At 36.8% G+C, this 23,331-nt stretch overlaps 1 protein-coding gene across 1 annotated transcript; it reads right to left on the bottom strand.

The window, feature by feature from the left end:
- Positions 1-18,135: 18,135 nt before the first annotated feature.
- On the bottom strand, positions 18,136-23,039 carry drgx (dorsal root ganglia homeobox). The gene is made up of 7 exons (XM_027024130.2): positions 22,867-23,039; positions 22,563-22,682; positions 21,887-21,987; positions 21,509-21,610; positions 19,756-19,925; positions 19,526-19,638; positions 18,136-19,006 (listed from the first exon to the last, which is right to left on the bottom strand). Exons 2-7 carry the CDS (start codon positions 22,618-22,620, stop codon positions 18,681-18,683), a joined length of 870 nt encoding a protein of 289 aa, XP_026879931.1. The 5' UTR covers positions 22,621-22,682; positions 22,867-23,039; the 3' UTR covers positions 18,136-18,680.
- Positions 23,040-23,331: the final 292 nt, after the last annotated feature.

Raw genomic sequence — 23,331 nt, 5'->3', positions numbered from 1 at the left:
ACTTGGATGTGAGAAGAGAAGGGTCTTCTAGTGTGACTACCATCTCTATGACTACAATTCCAAAATAAATCTGCTATAATAGACAAAATGTTGTTCAGAACCTGGTCTCTGTGGAATGATCTGCTGAATTTAGCTGTGACCAAGATATTCAGTAACAACTTTACTGAGCAGGTTCCTTTACTGTTTAGATCATGGGTGTTCAACTAACATCAAAGGCTGCAGCGCTTGGAACATGGCAACATGGAACATGGCATTGTGTGGGGGTAATAACACAAGTAGTATCTTATTTACTACATGTAAATAAAGTACTACATATAGTAGATTAAGCTAAAAGCTCTTGATCTGAAGGCCTGGTCAAGTATTGCATAAGCAGAAAAAGTATAACAAATATAATGTGAACCAGAATTTCTTCCACTTCGCAAAGTAATACAACATCTATGCATGTTACTGCATGTGACTTTTTAAAGACATTAAAATAACTTTGCTCATATTTAAGTGGAATGAGCGCTATGTATATTGTAAATGCTGCAGCAAATCAAAGATAAAAATGCTATCATATAATCTCAGAGCTGTACATCAACAAACTATCAAACCATTTATTAAGATAACTAATAAATGCTATCTAACGAAAGACTGTTTGGGCTGGTTTCCCCAAACCAGATTAGATATAAAAATAATTTTCAATGGTGATTTAGTAGTGCAATTTAATCATAGGCTTAATTCCTATCTGACAAACTAAACCTTTTTACAGATTCTTTCACACTTTGTGCCAGTGAGTGTGTCAAATGTGTACATAGAGAGAGACTGAAAAACCCTCCATATGTGTGTGCTTGGCCTCTTTTTTCATTCTTTATTTTTATTTTCTTTTTAAGTGTTGGAAGTGATTTGAGGTGTGACTAATGCATTTATTGATGTTTTTAGTGTAGTGAAATCTTTGTAAATCTTTATGCTTTATGTTACAAGAGCTAATGGCAAGTTTACTGAAAGAGGTGTGTACTTATAAATAAACTGTACCAAGTTGTATAGTAACTAAAAAAAGCCCTTCTGCAATGGCTTTAAAAAGGAATAAAGGACTGCATATACCTAAACCTACCTCCCACCTCATCCATGTATTCATGTAAAAAATAAATACCTTTCATTCTGACAAGTGGTTAACTCAGTGTAACCTTTCCATTGAGAGTAATGAATGGTGCATTCAGTTTTGGTACAGCTTGCTGTAAGGCCCTGGGGCACCCTGAGTTGGCCGGGGGGTGGGGGGTATCCACTGGGTAGAGACAGTGGGGGTGCAGAGAGCGGTTAAGGGAGGACAGCTACTGTGAGTGATGACCAAGCCTGCTGTTTCCCCTGTCCATCTGTGAGTGTCTATCACTCCCAGTCTGCCAGCATTCGGCAGCAGCAAGGACTCCTGGGAAAATAGTCACTGCACCCATCTCCTATTATAGCAGTGCCTGAGCACAAAGCATGACCAGGGCAAGAACACTCACTGTTAGGGGCCATTTGTAAATGGAATGACTTGGGGGGAGTTGGCTTGAAGAGTCCCCCTTCAACTGCCCAGTGACTCTTTTATTACTCTGAGGTAAATGAACACTGAGAGAGATTAAAGAAGTTCTGTAAAATCCCATTCAATTTATGGACTAGACAGACACAAAGCAGAAGAAGACTAATTTACGTTTAATAAAATAATGTTATACTCTTCTAGTCCACAGAGTATTATGTTCAGTAACAGTGTAACACTACACAACTGCACCTCTACAATAACTTTAGCAGTAATGACTGTTTACCTTTTCAGATCTTAAATAACAATATAATTTGTTAACAAATCAGAAGCACTTCTAAGTCCTACCAAAAAAGCGAGTGGCACTTATTAGTGAGGGAACAGGCTATTTTTACTCCTCAGCACATGTGCCCAAGCCCAGATACATGCCAAGCATCACAACAACTCCACAAGAGGATACTTGTTTTTGCTTCAAACATCAGCTCCACTTCAATGGAATTACAGCCTTAAAATATGCTGAAAGGTGAATTTGACTACTAATGTCTGAATTTGAAAATAGTCAAGGAGCAAGTTTGTTTCATTTGCTTTGTTACTTGACACCAAACGGTTATTTCAATACGTGTGGTAGCATAAGTCTTCAGCCTAAGCCATCCGCTCATCCGGCTCACTACATGAAGCCACTGCTATTTCTGCATGGTTCCTGACCACTGTCACCTCTCCAGCAGAGCAGGGGTCTTGGTAGTAATTGCCAGCAATAAGTGTTACTAGAGAGTGAAGCAACAAATATTCACAGAAGGCTTCCTTTCTGCAAATTTGTGGGTGTGCTATGGAATTTTTGGCGACTGTCTTCTGTTTGGGGAGTCAGAAACTACTGAATTGCTAAAAAGATGGAAATCAAGGCCAGCCGGTAAGAACGGTGGTCTTTTTTTTTTGCCTTTTCCCTGATGTTGCTTTTGCTGCTTTCAATGATTATTGTGTATCTGCCCACAAAATAACTTGATCATAAATAAATTAGTCAAAGGTCTTATAAGAAAATCCATACTGAAAAAGAAAGAAAAATGCATAGTGAATGAAAGAAAAAAAGATATAGATTTTCAGATATGTATTTTCCTCTTGTTTCTTCAGTTATTGTTAAGCATAAATGCTATTTATAGACATATGTTATCACATTGTGAAAATTATTACGCATCTTCTATTTTAAGTATGGCTTCAAGATATCAGGTTTTACCAGAGACATGGCATAAATTGTTTGGCTAAAATAAACCTCTCCCCACAAGCAGTATGGATCAATCAGATAATCACACAGTACATTGTAGATACTGAGGAAAGCATACAGTGTGTGAGGAGCTTTTCTTTAGAGATTAATTTTTTGTTTGTTTGTTTGTTTATTTATGTTAGTTTGTGTTATGTTTCTACCAGGAGCAAAATATGAAAAATTAAGTACTGTGTACATACAACAAATGTATCTAACTTTAGACCAAGGAACCAGAACAAAGCAGATTGTTTCATTTATCAGTAAGAGTGCAGAAACACTGATAAGTGCATTCAGCACTCATACTGTACATGGTTTAACTAAGTAAACATTCATACACTTTACGTATGATAAGGTAGTGCTGGCTGGCTGACTGCTAATCTAAAACAGGTGATAAAAGAGGATCTGAGAGTTATTCTGGGCCATGTATGAAGACTGCCTAACAGCCACGAAATGAACAGCAAATAATTATTTCATCTTTTATTGAAGTTTGCAAGGTGTATATAAAGATTACTTAAGCTAATAAATTAAACTGTTTTTGTCAAAATGCTGAACTATTATCAGGCACAGTCTAAGATGTTTATTTATTTAAGGAGATATGCTTTCAAGAATTATGTCAAAAAGCATAATAATATGTTGTTGTTTTTTTAAATGCTACTAACCATAATCTTATTTTTTAAAAACTGGAAACTGTATCAAATACTGTACTATTTAAACATTGTTAGGTATTATGTAACTTATGTTTTCAATACAAATATAGAGGCAGTAAAGGTTTTCTGTAAAGATTTTTCTTTGTACATTAATATGCCCCTGTATTTCTCATTAAATTTTGCCAGATATTACTAATTGTAATAAATTGAGTAAATGGCAAAGCACTTTTGTAAGTCGCTCTGGATAAGTGCGTCTGCTAAATGCCGTAAATGTAAATGTAAAGGTAAATGTAATCGTATATTTACAATAATTTGATGTTATTTGATATTAAAATTCATTTGCATTTTTCTTGTGAATTTCTGTAAAATGTAGTATGAGACAGATGGTTAATCATTTAAACATTTAAATATAATATTGTTAATATGCAATAAAGCATGTTCATATGTGGTTCATAGTTGAAAAAAGGAAACCTTTTCCTACGGTAAAATTAATTCACGTGATGCAAGATTTCTTGTGCATAGCAACAGCATGGCTCAGTTACCGGCATGGTAATGGTCACATGGTCATATTTGAGATATTGTATTTTAAGGGTCCCATTGCAAATGTTTAATTTGCATAAAATCAGTATCCATTATTACTAAATTTAAGCCACCCTAATTATTACATTTGTCAGGAAAAGCATTTTAATTATTATCATTCCGAGATATGCTTGTTAGTATTTCCAAGATAACTTCTGTAACTGTCTCCTGAGAAAGGAAAATATGAGTGTGCCTGTTTTTCACTCCAAGCCTGTATGCACTATTGACACTATTGTCTGCTGTCATTGCAGGAAAGAAGAGCAGCCTGATCACCTTCTGAAAGGTGAACTACTTAAAAGCAAGACACCATAAGTAAGCAGTCTCAAAGACAGATAGGGACAACTGTGGCCTGCTCATGTGAGTGAGCATTTGAAATGAACTCTTTGGAAAAGCACCACACAGGCAGGTGGGGGAGCATGCAGGGCCATCGCAAATACTCCAATGGCTTCAGTGACACGTCGAGTGTGGGCAGCTTCATGGATGAGACAGACAGGGAAGTGAGCAACCTCACCGATCGTGCTTTCAGAAGCCTGTGCATTGGTGAGGAGGCCATCTACAATGACTTGGAAATCTCTTCACCTACTGAACGCCAAAAGGCCTTTGCTGAAGAACCTGAGCAGAAGGAGACTGTAAAGGCCACCTGCCAGGAAACCTTCTCTTATGGTATTCAGTACAGGGAGGCAGAGAGAAAGACTGAAGTTGCTTCAACATTCCAGCAGTCCTGTATGGATGTTTTAAGAGATGAATGCTTGTCTTATATGAGCAATGGCTCTGTGGAGGCTGTGTGGCAACATAGGAGGAGCACATCACGAGTGGCATCCCTCATCAAGGCTTTCAGTTCAGGGGAGGGTTACAATAGCACTGGGGATGCAGATGTTGCACTTTCAAGGCAGAAATCCCAAGACTTTAACAATGAGTCCTGGAACAAATCAGCTCTGATATGCATTGAGAAAAAATTACCAGAATTTTCTTCTGCCTATCACCAGAATTTTAAGACAGGCCCCTTTCAGTCTTACAGAAATCATTCTCATGCATCTGTTACGTCTGTGGTCCAGATGCACACAACACCTTCTCATGCCAAATCCCCTAAAAACAACTTCAAGGCACTGAGCTCCACTAATTTTTTCTTTCACAGTGAATTCAGTCCTTTCCAGTTGTGGAAGGATTATAATAGGTTTCCCTTTAAAAGGGAGGAAGCTTCAGGGTTTGTGTCACCCAGTGAGTTTCCCAGGTGGTATGATACTCCTCTCTACAAAGAACTGACAGCTACACACAGGATGTCAAGCTCTCCATCTGAAGGCAGGTGGTTTAACAGAAGAAAAATTGAGGACATTGCTGGAACTCAGCGCTCCAGGTCCACTGTAATTCAAAAGGCCTCAGCTGTAGAGAAAAGATGCGAGTCTGAGATAACCTCCAACTGTCCCCCATGGAGAAAGAATAATAATTTTATGAGAAACAAGCTGCCAAGTAACCGGCCCTCCACTGTCTCACCAACCAATGAGAAATTAAACAGGACAGATTCTAGTTTGTTCTACCCTAGCAGGTATGCATATGGCATTCTGCACAAAGTGGAAAATGTGGGAGATAATGAGATGTCCAGCAATATGATACCGTTCAGTATCACTCAGCTTCTGACACCTGTCATTCATGGAAGACAAGAAACTGAAACATCTGAAATTCTGCAATTTGCACATACACCCTCTGTTCCAGATTGTCTAGCTCAGGGTGGCACTGATATGAAATCATTGCCTGATGTCAAACAGCTATGTGGTGGCTACAAAGCCAAAGCATCAAGCCTATTATTCAACATCAAGGACAACAGAAAAAGAGTCAAAAGTACATATAGTCCTCCTAAATGTAAAGGTTCTGAGATAATGGACTGGAATAAGCAGCCTTCAAAGCTAGACAATATCGATTCCAAACTTTCAGATACTGCAGTATCTCAAATGACATCTCAGCAATATTCAGCAGCACCTGACACTTGGGAACTTTGTAAACTAGTCCAGGAAACTTGTGATGTCTCCCAAACTGTGGAGCACAAAGAGTATGTTGATGGATCACACTGTAATATGGCATTACAATCCTCCCCATCTCAGTATGGATTTGCTAATTGCAAGATTCCTCATGAGGATTCAAAGGGTAACTCTCTTCATCCAAATAAGCTTTCTAACAGAGAGAGTGGGGAGTATGGCTTCTTACCACATGTGTTTTCAACACAGAATAAAACAACAAAGCATTCAGACGGTCACATTTATGACCCTAGTAGAACACTTAGCCCTACAAGGCCAGAAATTGATACCAACCTTTCCAAAGCACATCCACCAGCACACGCAGCACACATGTCAGAAAAACAGATGTTAAATAGGAAAGAAGATATTGTTCGTTATGACCACAAAGAGAAAAATAATTTTGTGATAAAACAAAGTTTTGGAAATGCCAAAAAAGAGGTGTCTGCTGAAGAAACAATTTTCTGGGAAAAGCCAGAACCTACAAATATCACAAGCAAGAAAACTATTGATAACAATGACATAAACGTTACACTGCAATTTAAAGGTGAGATAGCTGCACTGATCGAAATGGACAAACAGAGAAAAGCCAATGCTAAGCAATACTTACCTTTAGCTAGTGACAGCTACACCATGGGAAAGGAAATGTACATAAACAAAGTGAATGAGAACATTAAACAAGGACGGCTTGCAAAAGAGGAAGAGATGCAAGCTACAGAGGTCTCTTCACAAAAATATCCATTCACAGGGTTCCAAAAGAATTCTACAGAAGACCATCCTACAAATAGACTTGCAGCATCCCAAAATTTGTACGAATTTCAAAACCCTTTGAACAAAATGACATTGTCTTCCACCAAAGAAACAAATCTTAATAAAAGCTCAGAAATTCAAAGTGCACTTAAAGCTGAGGTCTGCTTTCATAGCGACATGAATTATCCTAGAAGTGATATAACTTCTGAAAAGGATTTTTTACTAGAGACTAAACAAAATAATGAAGGATCTGTTACATATCAGCCATATAAATATGAACCAAACAAACAGTGGTATATTGCAACAAGTGAAAACAAACAAACTAAGGATGAAGAGTGTGCAACAAGACAACTGCAACAAACAGAAAAGAAATCAGATCTACCAGGTGAAACCAATTACTCACACTCCATATCAGAGACATTTTATATTCAACAACAGAGTGCAAACCCAAGAGCAACCCAAATAAATTTAATTACAGAAGATTCATCCAGGACTGGGGAACTCAAGCCAAACGACTCTATTAGCCCCAAGCATGCTTATGCAACAAAGCTTGGCGATATGAACTCAGACATTAACAAACAGAACATTCAAAGTACAGAACCAAATAATAAAAGTTCACAAACAAGAGAAGAGAGATTTAACATTAATGACATTCTCTCAATCAGAGACAACAAGCAAGCAAAGAGAGTTAAAGAAAATAAACATAGTCTCAGTGCTAGTGAAGCAACTCATTTAGAAAATCAACCTTCTACATTTACATCTTACATAGCTGAGGACAAAGAAGCTAAAATGGAAGCATCTAAAATGCAAGAACAAACACTACTGGGTCAAAACCCCTGCTACAAACTGAAAAAAACAAATATATCATCTGCCTACATTAGAAAGGATTCACATAACCCCAATGAAGGACCAGTACATATTGGCACAGGCCTGAAAGGCAAATCAGGGAAAGACACATTTATGAATAAAGAGAATGATAGGATCACATCAAAAGGACTTTCATACAAAGAAAGAGGCCAAACAAAACAGGAGATACTCACCTCAAAATTGAAAGCACACGCTCAAAAAGAGATTTCAGCAATTAAAGAAAAGGGTCTTGCTAAACAAGGTATTCCATCTAGAAATCCAATAGCACAAAGCACAGCTGTAAACTATGAAAAGGGGCAGTTGAACCAGGGTGTCCTGTCTCTAAAGAAAGAAATTACTGCAGAAAAACTAGACCATCTTTTCCAAGACATCACATATTCGAGTATAACTTTATACAAAGAACAAAGAAACCAAGATGATGGCCCAAAATATGAATCTTTGGAACAAGACATGAAATTGATTAAAGGAACGACTGTCTCTCAGGCAGAAGATGCAGACTCACACAAAAATAATGAAGCAGCAAAAGATGATAAACTTATTACTAATCAGAAAGAAAATGGACGGGTACAACTTCAAGATAAAAGGCCCACAGTGATAAAAACTGGTGAATTCCAGGATATTCATCACCAGCCACTCATGCAACCTGCTGAGACTCACTTTAATAAAAGTGGCTCGGGTAATCAGGAAGAACAATGTACAAATGCCAGTTCTGTTGAGGATATAGCAGTACTCAACAAAGGTCTATCAAGATCTCCAGCTCTCATTTCTCTCAGTAAGGAGGTTTCTGTAGTCAAGACAGAAGATCAGGCAGCTTTGCACCAGCATTTGCTGAATAGTAAAAATCACACAGAGTATCTAACATTTGCTCCAATGGGAAATGACATAAAATTTTTAAGATATGATCTCTTGGGAAAAACAGCAACTTGTAAACTTACTCCATACAACAATTCAGAGCATATTAACCCCCTTGATTATTCTATTAACAAAACAGATGAACTGCTCTCTAATGTTGAGGTGGATAAACATATTGTCAGTAGTAATAAAGCTGACAAGAAGTGCACCAACTTGCAGGTAGTGGTGGAAGAAACAACCAGAGAGGAAAGGAAAGTCACAGAGAAGAATCTTCATTGTGAAAGTAAAAACAACACTGGAAAAGGAAACCTTACAAAGGAACAAGTGAAAAAGATTCCAAAAATGAGTGCTGGGCAAATGAAATCTCCACGGGACTGGACAAAATTGAAGAATGAAAATCTTCCTGTAGACCCAACAGTGGAATCTACAAATACTGAAGCTGGTATTTTTCAACACAAGACAAGTACTAACAAATATGAGGAAAAGCTTAAAAGTGAAGCTGATTGTGTCAGTACTAATGAAGCAAATTCTGCAGAGATAAATTCACCAAAGATCATTAATCTGGTATATGGTGAGCACATTCCAGAACCCAAAGAAAAGAAAGAACAAAAACATCCAGAGCAGTGGGCCAAACATGACATTAAGCTACAACCAGACAGCATAGCTAAACCAAATGTAGATTCTTTAATTCAGCAGCTTCATCACATTGATAATCCTAAAATAAAGGCATGTGAAAATGCACATACAAACAAAGGATCAGAAAATGAAACAATCTCAAATTCATATAAACAGGAAGGTATTAAAACTGTATTTGATGGAGTGAATGGATATTCTTTATTAAAAGAACCTAAAGAAAATGGACATGATGCTTTGCAGCCAGACAAAAATGAAATACAACAGGATGTCTGTCATTTAACGCAGAAAATCAGCGGAGTAAACAACCCAAATAAACCAATGAGAACTGATGCTTTAAGAGAAAGAAACAATCAACAGCTTCTGGAAAACAGATCCATATACAGGGAAAACCAGACACCAAGGGGAAAAGACAACCATCAACAGGAAGCAAATGCACCTAATGAAAAGAATGAAGATGAAAATATTGGGACAAACAGAAGTAACTGCAGTTTAAAACCTACAGAGACTGAAAATGAAGTGTCACAAGAGAAATCCTACACATCAAATGTTAACATAAATAGTAAAGATCAAATGACCCCAGTGAAAAGTGTAGACGTCATAAATCCTGTACCTGACAGACACATTTTTCATATCCCTAGCAAGGAAGATGACGAACTTGTGGATGAGCCTGTAATATATAGTATACATGTGTCAAGCCAATCAGAAATTGTTTCAGAGGATGAACCAATAATCTTTACTATTTGTGTGTCCAGCATATCTGATACCCCTAAGACAGATAATGCTGTAAGTCACAATAGACATAGTTCTGGTCAAGAACATATTTCGGTAGAGGGAGTAGAGAAAGAAAAAATATCTGGCGATATAAATAAGGAAATCAAAAAAGACTTTGAAAGTAAAGCAAGTGAAATCAAGGAGGAAAAGGTATTTTTGAATAGCAAAAAGGATGAAAAAGAAAGTGCAATAAGAAAATACAACTCTCCTGCAGGAAAAGATAAATATGATTGTTACAGATCAAGTGAGGTGGACAATATTAATTCTTCTTATGAGAACATTAATCTCAATTCAGTGCAAAAAGAGCAGGATAAATTGCAAGAAAAAGAAGAGGAAGAACCCACAAATATCCTATTGCAAAAAATACAAAAAAAACACAGTAGACAATGTTGACTGCATCAAAAGGAATTGTCAAGAATCAATAAAAAAGGCTCCAGAACTACTTCCTGAATTTTTAAAAGCAAGTGAGGAAACCATTGAGCAACAAGTTACTCACATCACAGAAGAGCAGAAAATAACAGCTAGTAAAGGAACCTCACAAAGATTGTCTGGTATCATGTCAACTTCTGAGAAAAATGTAAAAGATAAAAATGAACTAATTTCTGAAAATAGCAGACTACTAAATAAACAGGGTATTTCAGTAAAACAAAAGGCACCAATATCAAATGTTGTACCAGTTAGTGAATACAGTCAGGACACTAAGTCTACTATTACCCAAAAGACAAACCTAATAAATGATTATGATGATGGTGATCAACTGGAAAAAAATAAGCAAGTAAAACAGAACGTACAAATAATAGATTGTGCAAGAGACACAGTGAAAGAGAATGAAAATGACTTTGGAGTAAACACTGACATGATAATAATGAAAAATGTGAATGATAATCAAAAAATCACAAATACTGCTGATGGAATTAGCTCAACAAATAACTCAACCAGTAACAGCACACTAGTAATGGATGGACTCTCATATGAAGATTTATGTAAACACACACCAGATGCAGCTTCAGTTCAAAACAGTCAGAAGGCAATTTATGAAGCAGTTAAGAAAAAATACAGTGCACAGGAAGAATGTGAAGGAGAATCAAAGATACAAAACAAAGATACAGCTCTGACCAAAGACAACAAGTCTTCACAGAATGATAGAAAAGACATTGTTGGGAAAAATTATCTCTCTGAACAGGAGGAAACCAGATTCAAGGCATGCGATGAAACAAAAGGCAAAAGGGAGATTATTTTACAGAATGAAATTCCCACGTTCGCTAATAACCAGATGGTAAAAGAAAGTCAAAGTGTTAGTGAGCATCTAATAAAAAATTCATCTACTGCCATGAAGACAGACCAGAATCTTTTAAAAGTTTCTAATATATCCTTGGAAGAGAAAAACATGCCTAAAATGGGGGTTGAATTAAATAAAGCCATTGCGAAAGTCCAAGAAAAGCACCTTGCTCAAGATGAACAAATAAAGGCAGACAGCATAAGTGCCAGATGTGTTGTGTTGCCCAAGAATACAAATGAAAATGTCCAATGTATCTTAGCAAAAGTCACTGGACAAAAATCACTATCTAGAGTGGACACTGCAGAAGATGACACAAAAAGACCAGAACCAGAATCCACACCAGGAACAAATGTGAACATTTATGTAACACCAGTGAATAATAAGGATAATACAGAGAAAGCATTATCTCTGGTAAAAGTTGGAAATGACACTGTATGTGAATCAAACAAAAGTGATAATAAACTAAAGGAAAGAACAGCTCAGCCATGCTACAAAAAAGAGGATAACTGTGAGAAAGGTTCAACTGGGAAAGTTAGAAGAGAGAGTGGGCAAATAAAAAGTAAGCCTGATGCTGTGGTGGTTATGGATAGAAACGGCAGCATCAGAGGAAAAATAGAAAGCAGTGAAGAGATTTCACAAGTTAAACATGACGATCGCATTAATGTATATCAATATTATCCAGGAAAGGGATTTCTTCCAGAAATGAAAGGAAATACATATAATGAACCGAGCTCTATTGCATCTCACCACCATGACACAGTGCATAAAAAGAAAGATGGCACCATCACTAAGCCAGATATTACACAGAAGGAGAGGAAAACAACTAGACCTGAGATATCAGCTTTAGCGGATTATGCTAGGCTAAGAGTTATCTCTGCTGAAGATGACAGCACAAGTGAAAAGGACTTACTTAAAAAAATGGATCCCCATCACAAGTACAATATGTTGGATGTGGAACCAAAGAAAGGTTTACAAGGAAATTTACCAATGCCTCTGGGAAGTTCAGAGCTCACTACGAAAAAGAGGTCTGACAATCAAAGTCAGATGACAAAGCCTTTACAAATTCAGGAAAGAGATAACTCTTTCTTTCAAAGAAGCAGAATTACAGAGAAAATGCTTGAGGGACACAATCAGCACACAGCCAGGGGTGAAATCAGTCCTCATCCAAAACTCTCTTCAATGACAAGAAGCTCAGATGGTAGATTATTTGCTGTTAAGGAAACAAACAGCACCAGAGGGAAGACACTGACAAATCAGATGCAACCAAATAAATCTTTGAATGAACAAATTTCTGAATACCCAAGAAATGATGGAATTCATCAGACCCAGAATCCTCAAGTCACACATACACTACTATCACAAAATGAGGGCAAGTATGATGCACTGTCCAGATTGAGACAACCTTTTAATGCTAAACTGCAGGATAAGGCTCTTTATCCTCATGTAAAAAGTCCAGAATCCTTACCACAAACTTCAGTGGGTAGTCAACACAATAAAGACAATCAACAAACAGAGAATCAAATAAATGTCATGCCACTAAAAATAAATGATGAAGAAAAAATTGAGGAGCTGCAATACTACACCGTCAATGCCATAGAAAGTGAACCAAAACCAAAAGATCTGCATGAAACTTTTCTAATAAGCCACAAAACAACTCCAAAGAAAGAGGTAGCTGAAAATCTTACAACAAAGACAAGATCAAACTCCTCTTCTCCAGCCATGGCAAAACCCATCATGTTTAGAGTGAAAGATAATACTATCAGGACTACCTCTGTTACTAAAACTGTGAAACCACATTTTCTCAGATCATTCTCTGAAGAATTCAGGACTGGCTCACCAAGGGAAATGTGGAAGTGTTCAGAGAAGGATGACCTTGAAGACAATCACAAGTCTGTTTCAAAAGAGTCTGCTTACCATCCAGTCCTGCATGAGCCAGCAGTGGCTTCACATCGACCCCCTAAACTGAGAGAAACCCGATGCCAAAGCAGTTTGTCTTCAGCAGATGTCACAGCAGTAACAGAACCAAGGGGCTACCTCAGAAGGAGTCAGTTGGTTGAAGATGATGACAATCGATCAGTCTTCAGCACACTGTCAGAAGATGTGGACAGTTTGGCAGCTAGCACAATAATTACAACAGATATTATAGCGTCACACACTTTTAATAATGAACATAACAGATATACCAATGCAAGGCCAGCATCAGCTTGCTATGAAAGGCCAGAATCCGTCTGCTATGAAAGGCCAGAATCATCCTGTAGTGATGTGAGAACACTGGGAAAACCACCTACTGTTCCTCCTAAAACAGAGAAGGCCCTTCGGCGTGCTAAGAAACTTACTACTAGGAGGATCAAAAAGACAGAGGCTAAGACAGCATCTGATAGCCATGGGGAGGTTGAAACCAAATATATACAAAATACCTGTAGCTTGTCCTCTTCACCTCTGGAGCTAATGTCATCACATCATACAGTACATGCCTCACCTCCCATATCACACTACCTTGTTGAACCAAATTATGCTCCTCCTGCACCAAGTATTGTTGCTCACCCTTTTCCACTGACCCAGAGAAAGCTCTTACAAGATCCAAAGTCAGGACAATACTTCATGGTGGACATGCCAGTGCAGATCAAGACAAAGATGTTTTTTGATCCTACAACAGGCAAATATGTCCATCTTAATGTGCATCAGGAACCCCAGAATACTGTATCCCAGCCACCATCTGTGGAGGTGTTGAATCAGCCATACATTGTATATCCTGGCTTCCTGCCCCTGCCTGTCTCATCCTTACCTTCATTGAGGTCATCATCACAAATGTCAGCACCAGCTACTCTTATGGAACAGAACATGGTGGAAGCAAGCAGTGGAGTACAGAAACAGACGAATTACCACAAAAACGCCCAAGTGTACAATGAGCCTGTGTATAGAACAAATGAACAAACTAGCACTGAATCTGTGTGTACTGAAAATAATGTCGACGTCACACAAAGAAAGACAGATATCATAACAATGAGTGAATTGGAGGACTTTGTTATGGAGAGCACATGACTGATGCTGCCTGGGTAATCTTTTCTAAAGTAAATACTTTGTATGTACACAAAAGTAAAAAAAATAAAATAGATAGATAGATAGATAGATAGATAGATAGATAGATAGATAGATAGATAGATAGATAGATAGATAGATAGATAGATGAATGTATATCTGACATGTTTTATGAAGAACTTATTTAAGGGGTTGTATTAAATACATTATGCTGTTTCAGAATTCATTTTAAGGCTTGCAGTTAAATTTAATTTTTTTTTTTTTTTTTTTTTGCAGTTTTGTTCTGTAGCTATAATGAAAGCAGAGCTATTTATTTTATGACAAAGAGATAATTGATAAGCATTCCATTTTTAATTGTGTTTGAAAAAGATTAATCAGTATACATGTATAATCTCAAAGTGCCCGAAGTCTTAAATGAATAAAGTTCACCCAAAGAGGAAATTTGTCATATCACAATGGAATTTTGATGTCATATTCTTAACAACTAGCTTCTACAATAATGCAAAGATTCACTGTAGCACCAAACAAGGATAAGAATTAATTGTATTTAATAGGTGTCTATGAAGATTATTCATAGTCAGCCTTTATGCATTATAAATAAATCATATGTGTTATAGCTGTAACAGATTCTTGGACAGATTTTACTGAATCTTGGAATAATCTTGCTTCCAGTTGTAGAACATGGGACTGAATTCACTGGAATTGGATTTGAGTCTACTTAACATCTGGATGATCTGATATATTTATTGACCTTTGGTAAATGATCGTGCATTAATTGTATACAAACTAAGATTTGTTGATATCATTGTTATGGTAAGAGCAAGATCTTTACTCCCTGGTTTTATACACAATATTTGCCCACATTATGCATGATTTGTCATATAATTTATCAAATGCATTTTAGGTAGAACTAAATTATTTTTCTTGTGGTTTAGCAGAGAATTCCGTTTAGTAGAGAATTCAGTAAAAATCATAAGATGTTTTTTTTTATCTTATTATGATCTGTTGCTGCATAACCATGACAATACCTCTTAACCAACTAATATTTGTAATTTACATAATTGATAGATTTCTTTTCAAAGGTTTTTCAGAAGCTACTCATAGCAGCAGTTTAATAAATACAGATTTGAATGAAAAGTGTTTGTAGAGTACTTTTTTAGACATAGCATTCATTTCATAACAAACACTGCAGGTAGCTGATATTCATTATACAAATATAAAGGAAAATTGCTTTATGGCTGTTGAAACTTTTTGCCTGTGTTAAACACAGACTGTCTATACGAACATAAACTTGCATGTACAGTTTTTGTTCTAAAAACTTTCAGTGAGGAGCGATTTGTTGTATCTGCACAACAGGCCACTCTAGTGGTCTCAAATAGTACTGTAACCTGTTATGTTATTCCAGATGATAGAATGGGTGCTTAACCGTGCAAGGTGATTTTACAAATTAACGCTGTAAAATTCTTGAATTAAATAAAATTTGGGCAAAACATTTAAAGGACATTTAAAAGCGTTCTCTATATTTATGTCTCAGAATGTGATGCACCCTACACTGTATTAGCTTGTGTATATGTATATAACAATAATAAATCTGGTCCCTTTCTCTATATATGCAATTGTCTAGCATACATCTCACTGAAACACAGAATTACCTGTACTGAAATAATAATAATAATAATAATAATAATAATAATAATAATAATAATAATAATAATAATAATTGTTATTCCTGGAAGGACATTAGAAAAGATTAGAAGATTAATGGCATTAACAGCATATTACTGTTTTATTGTTACTATAGATGAACCAAACTGATTGAGCTATTGGTCTTTTAATGCAGGTATGAGCAGTGGTGATACATACATACTATCCTTATCACAGCCTGTGCAGTAGGCCAATATCTCAAAATAGACAGAGTTCGAGTGTTTGGATATGGCTTCACTGACAATGTATCATTAATGGAACAAAAGAACCCATTAACATCACTGAAAAAGATTTTGAAACAAATGATTTGGGTTATCATTTGTTCTAGGTTTGCTTGGCTAGTTGCCAGCTAATTTGATGTAACAATGTTTCTCATAATAGAATGAATTACTGCTGGCATGTATATAATAGCACAGAATAATCAATAATCCACATGGACATTTGAGTGTAAAACCTCTCATCAAATAAAGCTTACTATACAACTTTTAATTGTTTAAACCATAATAACCCATTTGTCTTGACACAAAAATAAATCATTTAAAAATATATTAACAGATTATCAACTGATTATTTTTCTCTAAAATTGTTCCTTTCTCAAAGACTTAAAGGAGTTACTTAAAGAAAAAATGTAATCAGTTGATGCAAAGTTAAAATGCCTATTCTTCCCGAAGAGTGCTTTACTATACTAATATGTGCTCCAGTGCAAAGTTTAACTCTGTCAGTAGACAGCCTACTAATATTCTGAAGTTTAAAAAAGAGGACTGACCTGCAAATTTTGCTGAACCTTTAACCACCATGCCAATCCATAAACTAATTTACAAACGTAGAACTTTAACCTCTTTTAAAAATCAATGAACCTATTCCCCATCAATATTTGATTTTTTATCCTGCTCACAAAGTGCACCAGAAATTGCCTAAATAATGACTTTTTCCCATCCTTTCCATTCCGTGTGGATTGGCAATGCCATCAATAAAGGTGAGATTTTTCATATAAATGCCAGGAAAAGAAAGAGTAATGTTCATCTTCTACAAGAATATCTGATTTCTAAACATACTGTATACAGGGTATAGGCCAAATAATTGGCATTTCTCAACCATGCAGTGCTTGTTCATATTTACACTCTGCTTTAATTTGTTATCTGTTTGGCTAGGTGGAATGGTCTAAATCCTAATCTAAATCCGATCTTCAATATTTATATGTTGAACACATTCTCACACTTACTCACTCACTTGGATAAAGCAATGATAATGATATACAATGATATAGTGCTAAAAAGCCTAACTTAGAGTATGTTCTGCCAACAGCCAGCATTTCTGACATTATCTGCCATGTCAGTAGGGTGTTGCATCATGAATTATTAAAACAGTACTTTGTGATGATACATAATTCCATATCAATTATTCATGCTAATGTGTGTGTAGTTTACTTAATTGTGTTATTGACTATCAAAAGTAATTTCCTGAAAATCCTCAAGGACATGAATTTAATCAGTCTAAGTATTTTTCATATGCAGTCCTATTAAGTGTTCTACTTTCACGTGCCTAAAACTTAATTTATGTACTTACCTATGAAATTTAGTGAAGAAAATTATGATGATCAACATGTCTGTTCAGGACTTACTCTATAAAGGAAACTGGATGAAATTTTATACAAACAACATTCTCATTTTTCTTTTGTTGATAATGCACAAATCTTGACATTTCAGAGGTCTAACAGTGATCTGCATTAAGGCTAATATATTTTCCCATATTACTATTTCTAGGATGTTTAGGGAAAACCTCCAGTTGAACTTAACTGTTGGTATATCCATATTATAGCATACTGTTTCAAAAATATGTTTAAATGATCTATATTATATATCTGAAAACCTGTAGCATCAACCAAGAACATGATGGACTCATTGCCTTACAAGCACCTCAGGAGCAGTACAGTATATGCAATCCACTTCCCTAATTATCTTATTCTCAGCTCTAGCTTTGGCTTCACTGTAAAGTGGCTGTGCATCAAATGAGAAAGCATCAGTGATGTAGCTTATACTAAATAAATAATAAGACCAACCATTGCTTCCGCTTTTCAGCTCTACCTTTTGTATACATAATTAATCTCAGCCAGATGGCATGAGCAATAGGCAAAGGAGATGTACATGAATGCCTACATGTTTAATTGTTTTAAAGAGTAATCAAAACACGACCTGACGGAGAACATTCACAGCTCATCATTCCTTTGCAAGAGTGATGACACGTAATGTCACGTAGTGTATTATTAGGCTAAATTGCTTTTCCAGATCATATGCTGAGATAAGTCAAGACAACACAATGGCAATACATATAATTGCATATAATTTCACATTAGGTCATTTATATTAGTGCAGGGTATATTTTTACATTAAGAAATTGTTTTTGACACAATGCAATTTCTAACATCACCTGATCTTACAGTATACAAGGCAGTATAAGCCCTACATCAAAGTGGTTTAGAAACGATAAGAATTCACATTGGCAGCCAGGGTAATGTCTTCACCCATACAGTGCATTCAAAGTCTGACAACCATCAAAACCAATTATAGTGCCAAAACGAAATGGGCAACTTATTGGTCATAATAATGAGCAAAATGTAACCATGATAAATTACAATTGAATAAATAGTTTAATGCAAACACACTCAAATTATACAATAATAAAATACAGTGAACACCTTGCCCTCTGTTGTACATCAGTGCATGTGAGGAACTGGGCAGCAGGCATTCATTATTAGATTGTAAATCCAGACAAAATGTGCTTTCTGGACAAATATATTCCCTTATTTCTTATCCGGGCACTCCTTTGGGCAATGCACTTGCTTGTCAGGGGTAGTCCCCTGGGTTGGGAGCTTTGAGGAGCCAGAGCTAGGACTGGAGTCTCCACTTCCAATTGCGTTGGTACTCTGACCCAGGCCGACTGCAGATCCGGCCCCTGCTCCTGGTCCTGCTCCAAGCAGGTTGGCAGACTGCAGCAAAGCTTCAGAGTGTTCCCTGGCCTTCATACGCAGAGCCGCCACACTGGCAGTCCGGTTACTCTGGCACCCATAGGGGGGCAGGAAGGACAGGCCCATAGGGTCTGGCACACAGCAAGAACAGAGAGGGCTTCCTGTTTAGGGGACATACCAACAAAATACATGTGTAAGAGGAGAGAACCTCAAAGTTAAAAATCTCTTAGTGATGTAATCCATGGTACACCTAACATTAATAGCACTATATCTGATAATTTTCCATTTTCAATTTCAAAGGAAAAAATCAACCACTATCAATAGCCATTTAAAAATAAAAACTATGTTCATAAGAAAGAAATGACATACACTATACATCAAAGGTTTCAAATTAGGAATTTCTCATTACAGTTTTGATTAAACCAAGTGATGAACCAACCAAACACCTTGATGAGCCAACCAAACTAATTCAGGATAACTTAATACCTAACCAATTATTTCATTACCAAGTCTATTTGAGTTTGTAAAAATGTACAGTGAATATAAAATGTTAATTAAACTGTACTGAGAGAAGCATACAAAATACATTGCACTGCATTTTATTATTAATGCTACATAAAAATTGTTATATAATACCAAATGTTTCCATGACACACATCTAACTCTCTGAAAGACCTTACCTTTTAAAGTTGCCACTTGTGACAAGGCTTGGGCATATGTTGCAGTGTTCAGAAGGGTCCCAGGCAAACAGGACGGGAAAAGAGGCCCTCCAGGACCGATTGTTCGGTGAATACTGCACAAGACAGACAGCAGAAGCTTATGAATCTCTTGTGAATTCAGGCACATCATGCAGTATATAGTATATAAGCGCAGCATACATCATGAACACTGAAGCAGATCCTCTACGTACGTCTGCTGGGTTTCCACGGGTTCTTTTTTGTTTCTGTTTTGGTCCACGGGGGACTGGTTAAGGTTTCTTGCAGGAGGACTCCCATCACTCATCTGCTCCTTACTGCCCTCCTGATCGGAACTGCTTCGCTCCGTTTTTCTCCACTTTGCTCTACGGTTCTGAAACCACACCTGGACCAAAGGTGTGGAATTTATTATATTTTATGCCAACAAACAAATCAAGGTGGACTCGTTTTTTTTTTCTGGAATTCTTTGTCACTCAATTTCTCTCAAATTGTTTGTCTTTCCAGTGTCTGGATAGTCTAAAAATGGCATTAGTTAATTCATACAAGATATTTATTATTGTGTTTACATTTACAGACTCTCCTAATGTATTGCTGTATTAGCCCTTACATGTCAACCAGCTGCACCTCACACAGGCAGACTTATTTCAAACTTCATGAGCACAATTGCTGAGCATATGCACCGAAGTTCTTGTATCTTAATTGAATGAAGGTCATTGCCTATAACAACATTTAATTGAGCAATTTTTCATTATCATTTTTTAATGACTTCCTACTGACAGTCTCCCAGCTTCTGAGAGAGAACCATGATGAAGTCGTTTATTTCCCTATTTAGTGATTGTTTGACAACATCAGATTCGATTAAGCCTGTGCTCTCTAACGCATTAATCATATTTGAATAGGAAGGGGGCATAATGGAGTCATATCTCCACTGCCTAAGCCAGCATTGTGCAAAGGTACAATGATGTCAACAGACAAACAATAAGCCCTACACATATAGTGTTCACTCAGCATAATAGGAGACAACTGTTTACTGGCAGGACAACAATATTCACAATGTAATTGTGGCAACATTATCTCACCCTTGCACCTTCCAGCTAGAAGTCATGATCCCCTAGCACTGAATGGTCCATAATTGCACCATTAATCTCAATTTGCAGTTTGTTCTTAATGCAACGAAAGCCAATTGACACTTTCAGAACGGGGGTGCACACAACACTACAACAAAAAGAAAATTTATTTCGTAATAATAATGTAAGTTTAATATCCCTGCATGCTGAAACTGATTCATGTTCAGATTTAATAATACGAATCTCGTAATCCGATTAGGACGAAATAATTTGTTTACAATCCCTAATTTACAGCAGCGAATTCCATTATCGCTTTGCAGTCATTGGGTTTAAGCGATAGTAAGATGACCCTGGGGAACAAAAGGCAAACTATTATATTTCTTACAATTAGATCTGCGCTCTCAAGGAAGCCCAAAAGCAAATATGGAATGCAGGAAATAACATACAGGTCATATTGGATTTAATTACACTTGGACAAATTTATAATATCAGGAGTGTTTGCAAGGCTCCGAAACACAATATTGGAAGGCGCTAGCGTTTGTGAAAGCAGCTTGTGCTTTTAGTTGGGACATTTATAGGCCCTTTCCCTAGTGCTTGAAAGCATTGCATCCTCGATTTTGTGAAGCACATAAATGGAAAAAGCATTTAAGTAATTTTTATACCTTAGAGACGCGGACAAATTAGTGTAGAACATTATCACTAGTTAATTATGAATGACCGATTAATCAAGCTAATCTAATATTCCACATTATGTTGATGTTATTAAAGTGCACCACGGAAATGACAGAGTGGCTTAATTTACTGTCTGTGGCCAAACGTGCTTAGAACACATTATGGATTGCTATTCGTTATCTTTAGTTCGGGACAGTGGGAGGGAACTTTGGTGTACGGTTTGGCCTACCTGAACGCGGGCCTCTGTTAGGTTGATTTTCATAGCTAGTTCTTCTCTTGTAAACACATCTGGATAGTGGGTTTGTGCAAAAACTGCTTCCAATGCTTCTAACTGCAAAATACAAACGCTAAGGTTATTAAGGCTTTGGATTGTGTACAAGCGTCACCTTCCACATGCACGTCCAACCACATCCAAAATCTGCTTAAATAAACGTTTATTTTCTCCTCGTCATATATGACAGTCCTCGTTCGACAAGAAGCGAGCCTAGTCACATATTTTTTTAAAGTTTACTTAAGCCTCAGAACATATTTAGTAGGTAAATAAATCCAGCTCCATCAGCACCGAATATCATACCTGCGGTTAGGCCGGTAAGCAGACTTATCTTACCTGTTGTAAAGTGAATGTTGTTCTGTTTCTGCGCTGTTTCCTCCTAAGAAAACCATCATCAAACTCTCCAGAGGCATGATTGCCGAAGCCGTTTGTGTTCACTGAAATTATAATTGAGATTTCATTTAAAATTGCAATATATGAACAGCAAGTGTTTTAATGCTTGTTTCTGCTTGTTGTTAACAGCTGTTATTTAGCCCTTGTTCAAAGTTTATAGTAATTCTTTCAACAGCATTTACCTGCTAGATTGACCAAACGGTTTTTAGGGGGCATCTTTGGAGCTTTGTAATTGGGTAAAGAATTCAACTGTGCGACTGACACTTTGTATAATGAGGAAATGTAGCATCCCTAAAACGCCGGTTGAAAGGCGTGACATGTGACATCTGTGCCCATCTAGACGGTAACAAAAAAGTCTTGGCTCGAGGGCAGTATTAAAAATGTTATATAAAAATCTGATGCTGACACTTTTTCTCGTTTAAATGAAAAAGTAAAACAAATACGGTTTAGATTTGTAGGAGGGCTATATTTAGGAATCGTAACAAATAAATTGTTCTGTACAAGACAACTTAATCGTTCCAAAGATATTTAGGCAAATAGTTAAAATTAACAAAATAGTTTTGTTTACTTTAAGATAATTTACTGGAGGCAACATCTGAAACGCAGGTAAAGTACTCACATGTGTTGGTTCTACAGCATTCCCCTTCCAGTTGTGGAGGACAATGAAAATAAAACATGCTGGTGTCGTAGAGAATATTCAGACCCGGTGTATCCGAAGATCTTCGTGCTGAGAAATATACTACGAGAATAAAAAGTCGGGTTTAACATTTTACGATCATTCTGTAATTTGTAACTTACCGGATATGTGACCTTGAAAACTTTGGATAAAATCTATCAGCGCAAAACTTATAGCCACAACAAGCCTTTCTGCACAGCCAGCGGTATATTAACATAGTATATTAAAAAAAGACGACTATTCGTACCTGAGCGGTTAAGTGACTACGTCGAACCAGTGAAGAAGAGTTTGCGATAGATTAGGAGTTCCTCTTGTTTAGCCTTAGATTTCTAACAGTTACAATGCCTGCATCAATCTCTCTGAACGTTCTGTATTCACCTCCTCGCTCCCCTTTTGCACGCTAGGAGGGAGTGTCCAGATGTCTTTAGAGCTGCCCACAGAATGTTTAAGATTTCAGCACTTGCCTTTATAATCTTGCGCGTAACTGGTCTTAATCTGATTATTTCCTGTGTTGACTTCTCCAAGTCATTTGGATAGGTCCGCCTGGCTCACCGAATGACACACGTGGTGTTAAACGTCAAATTCTCAACGGCATCTCTGATATGCAATATGTGCCTTTACTTCGGCAATTGCTCAGTGTTACGTATTGTTATTCCCAAATCATAAGCACGCGCGTTTGGTGCATTTTTTTTTACACAGTCGCTTTTTATAT

The sequence above is a fragment of the Electrophorus electricus genome, chromosome 11 (assembly GCF_013358815.1).
Source record: "Electrophorus electricus isolate fEleEle1 chromosome 11, fEleEle1.pri, whole genome shotgun sequence".
Taxonomy (NCBI): Eukaryota; Metazoa; Chordata; class Actinopteri; order Gymnotiformes; family Gymnotidae; genus Electrophorus; species Electrophorus electricus.
This window is presented reverse-complemented; position numbering and strand designations above follow the sequence as displayed.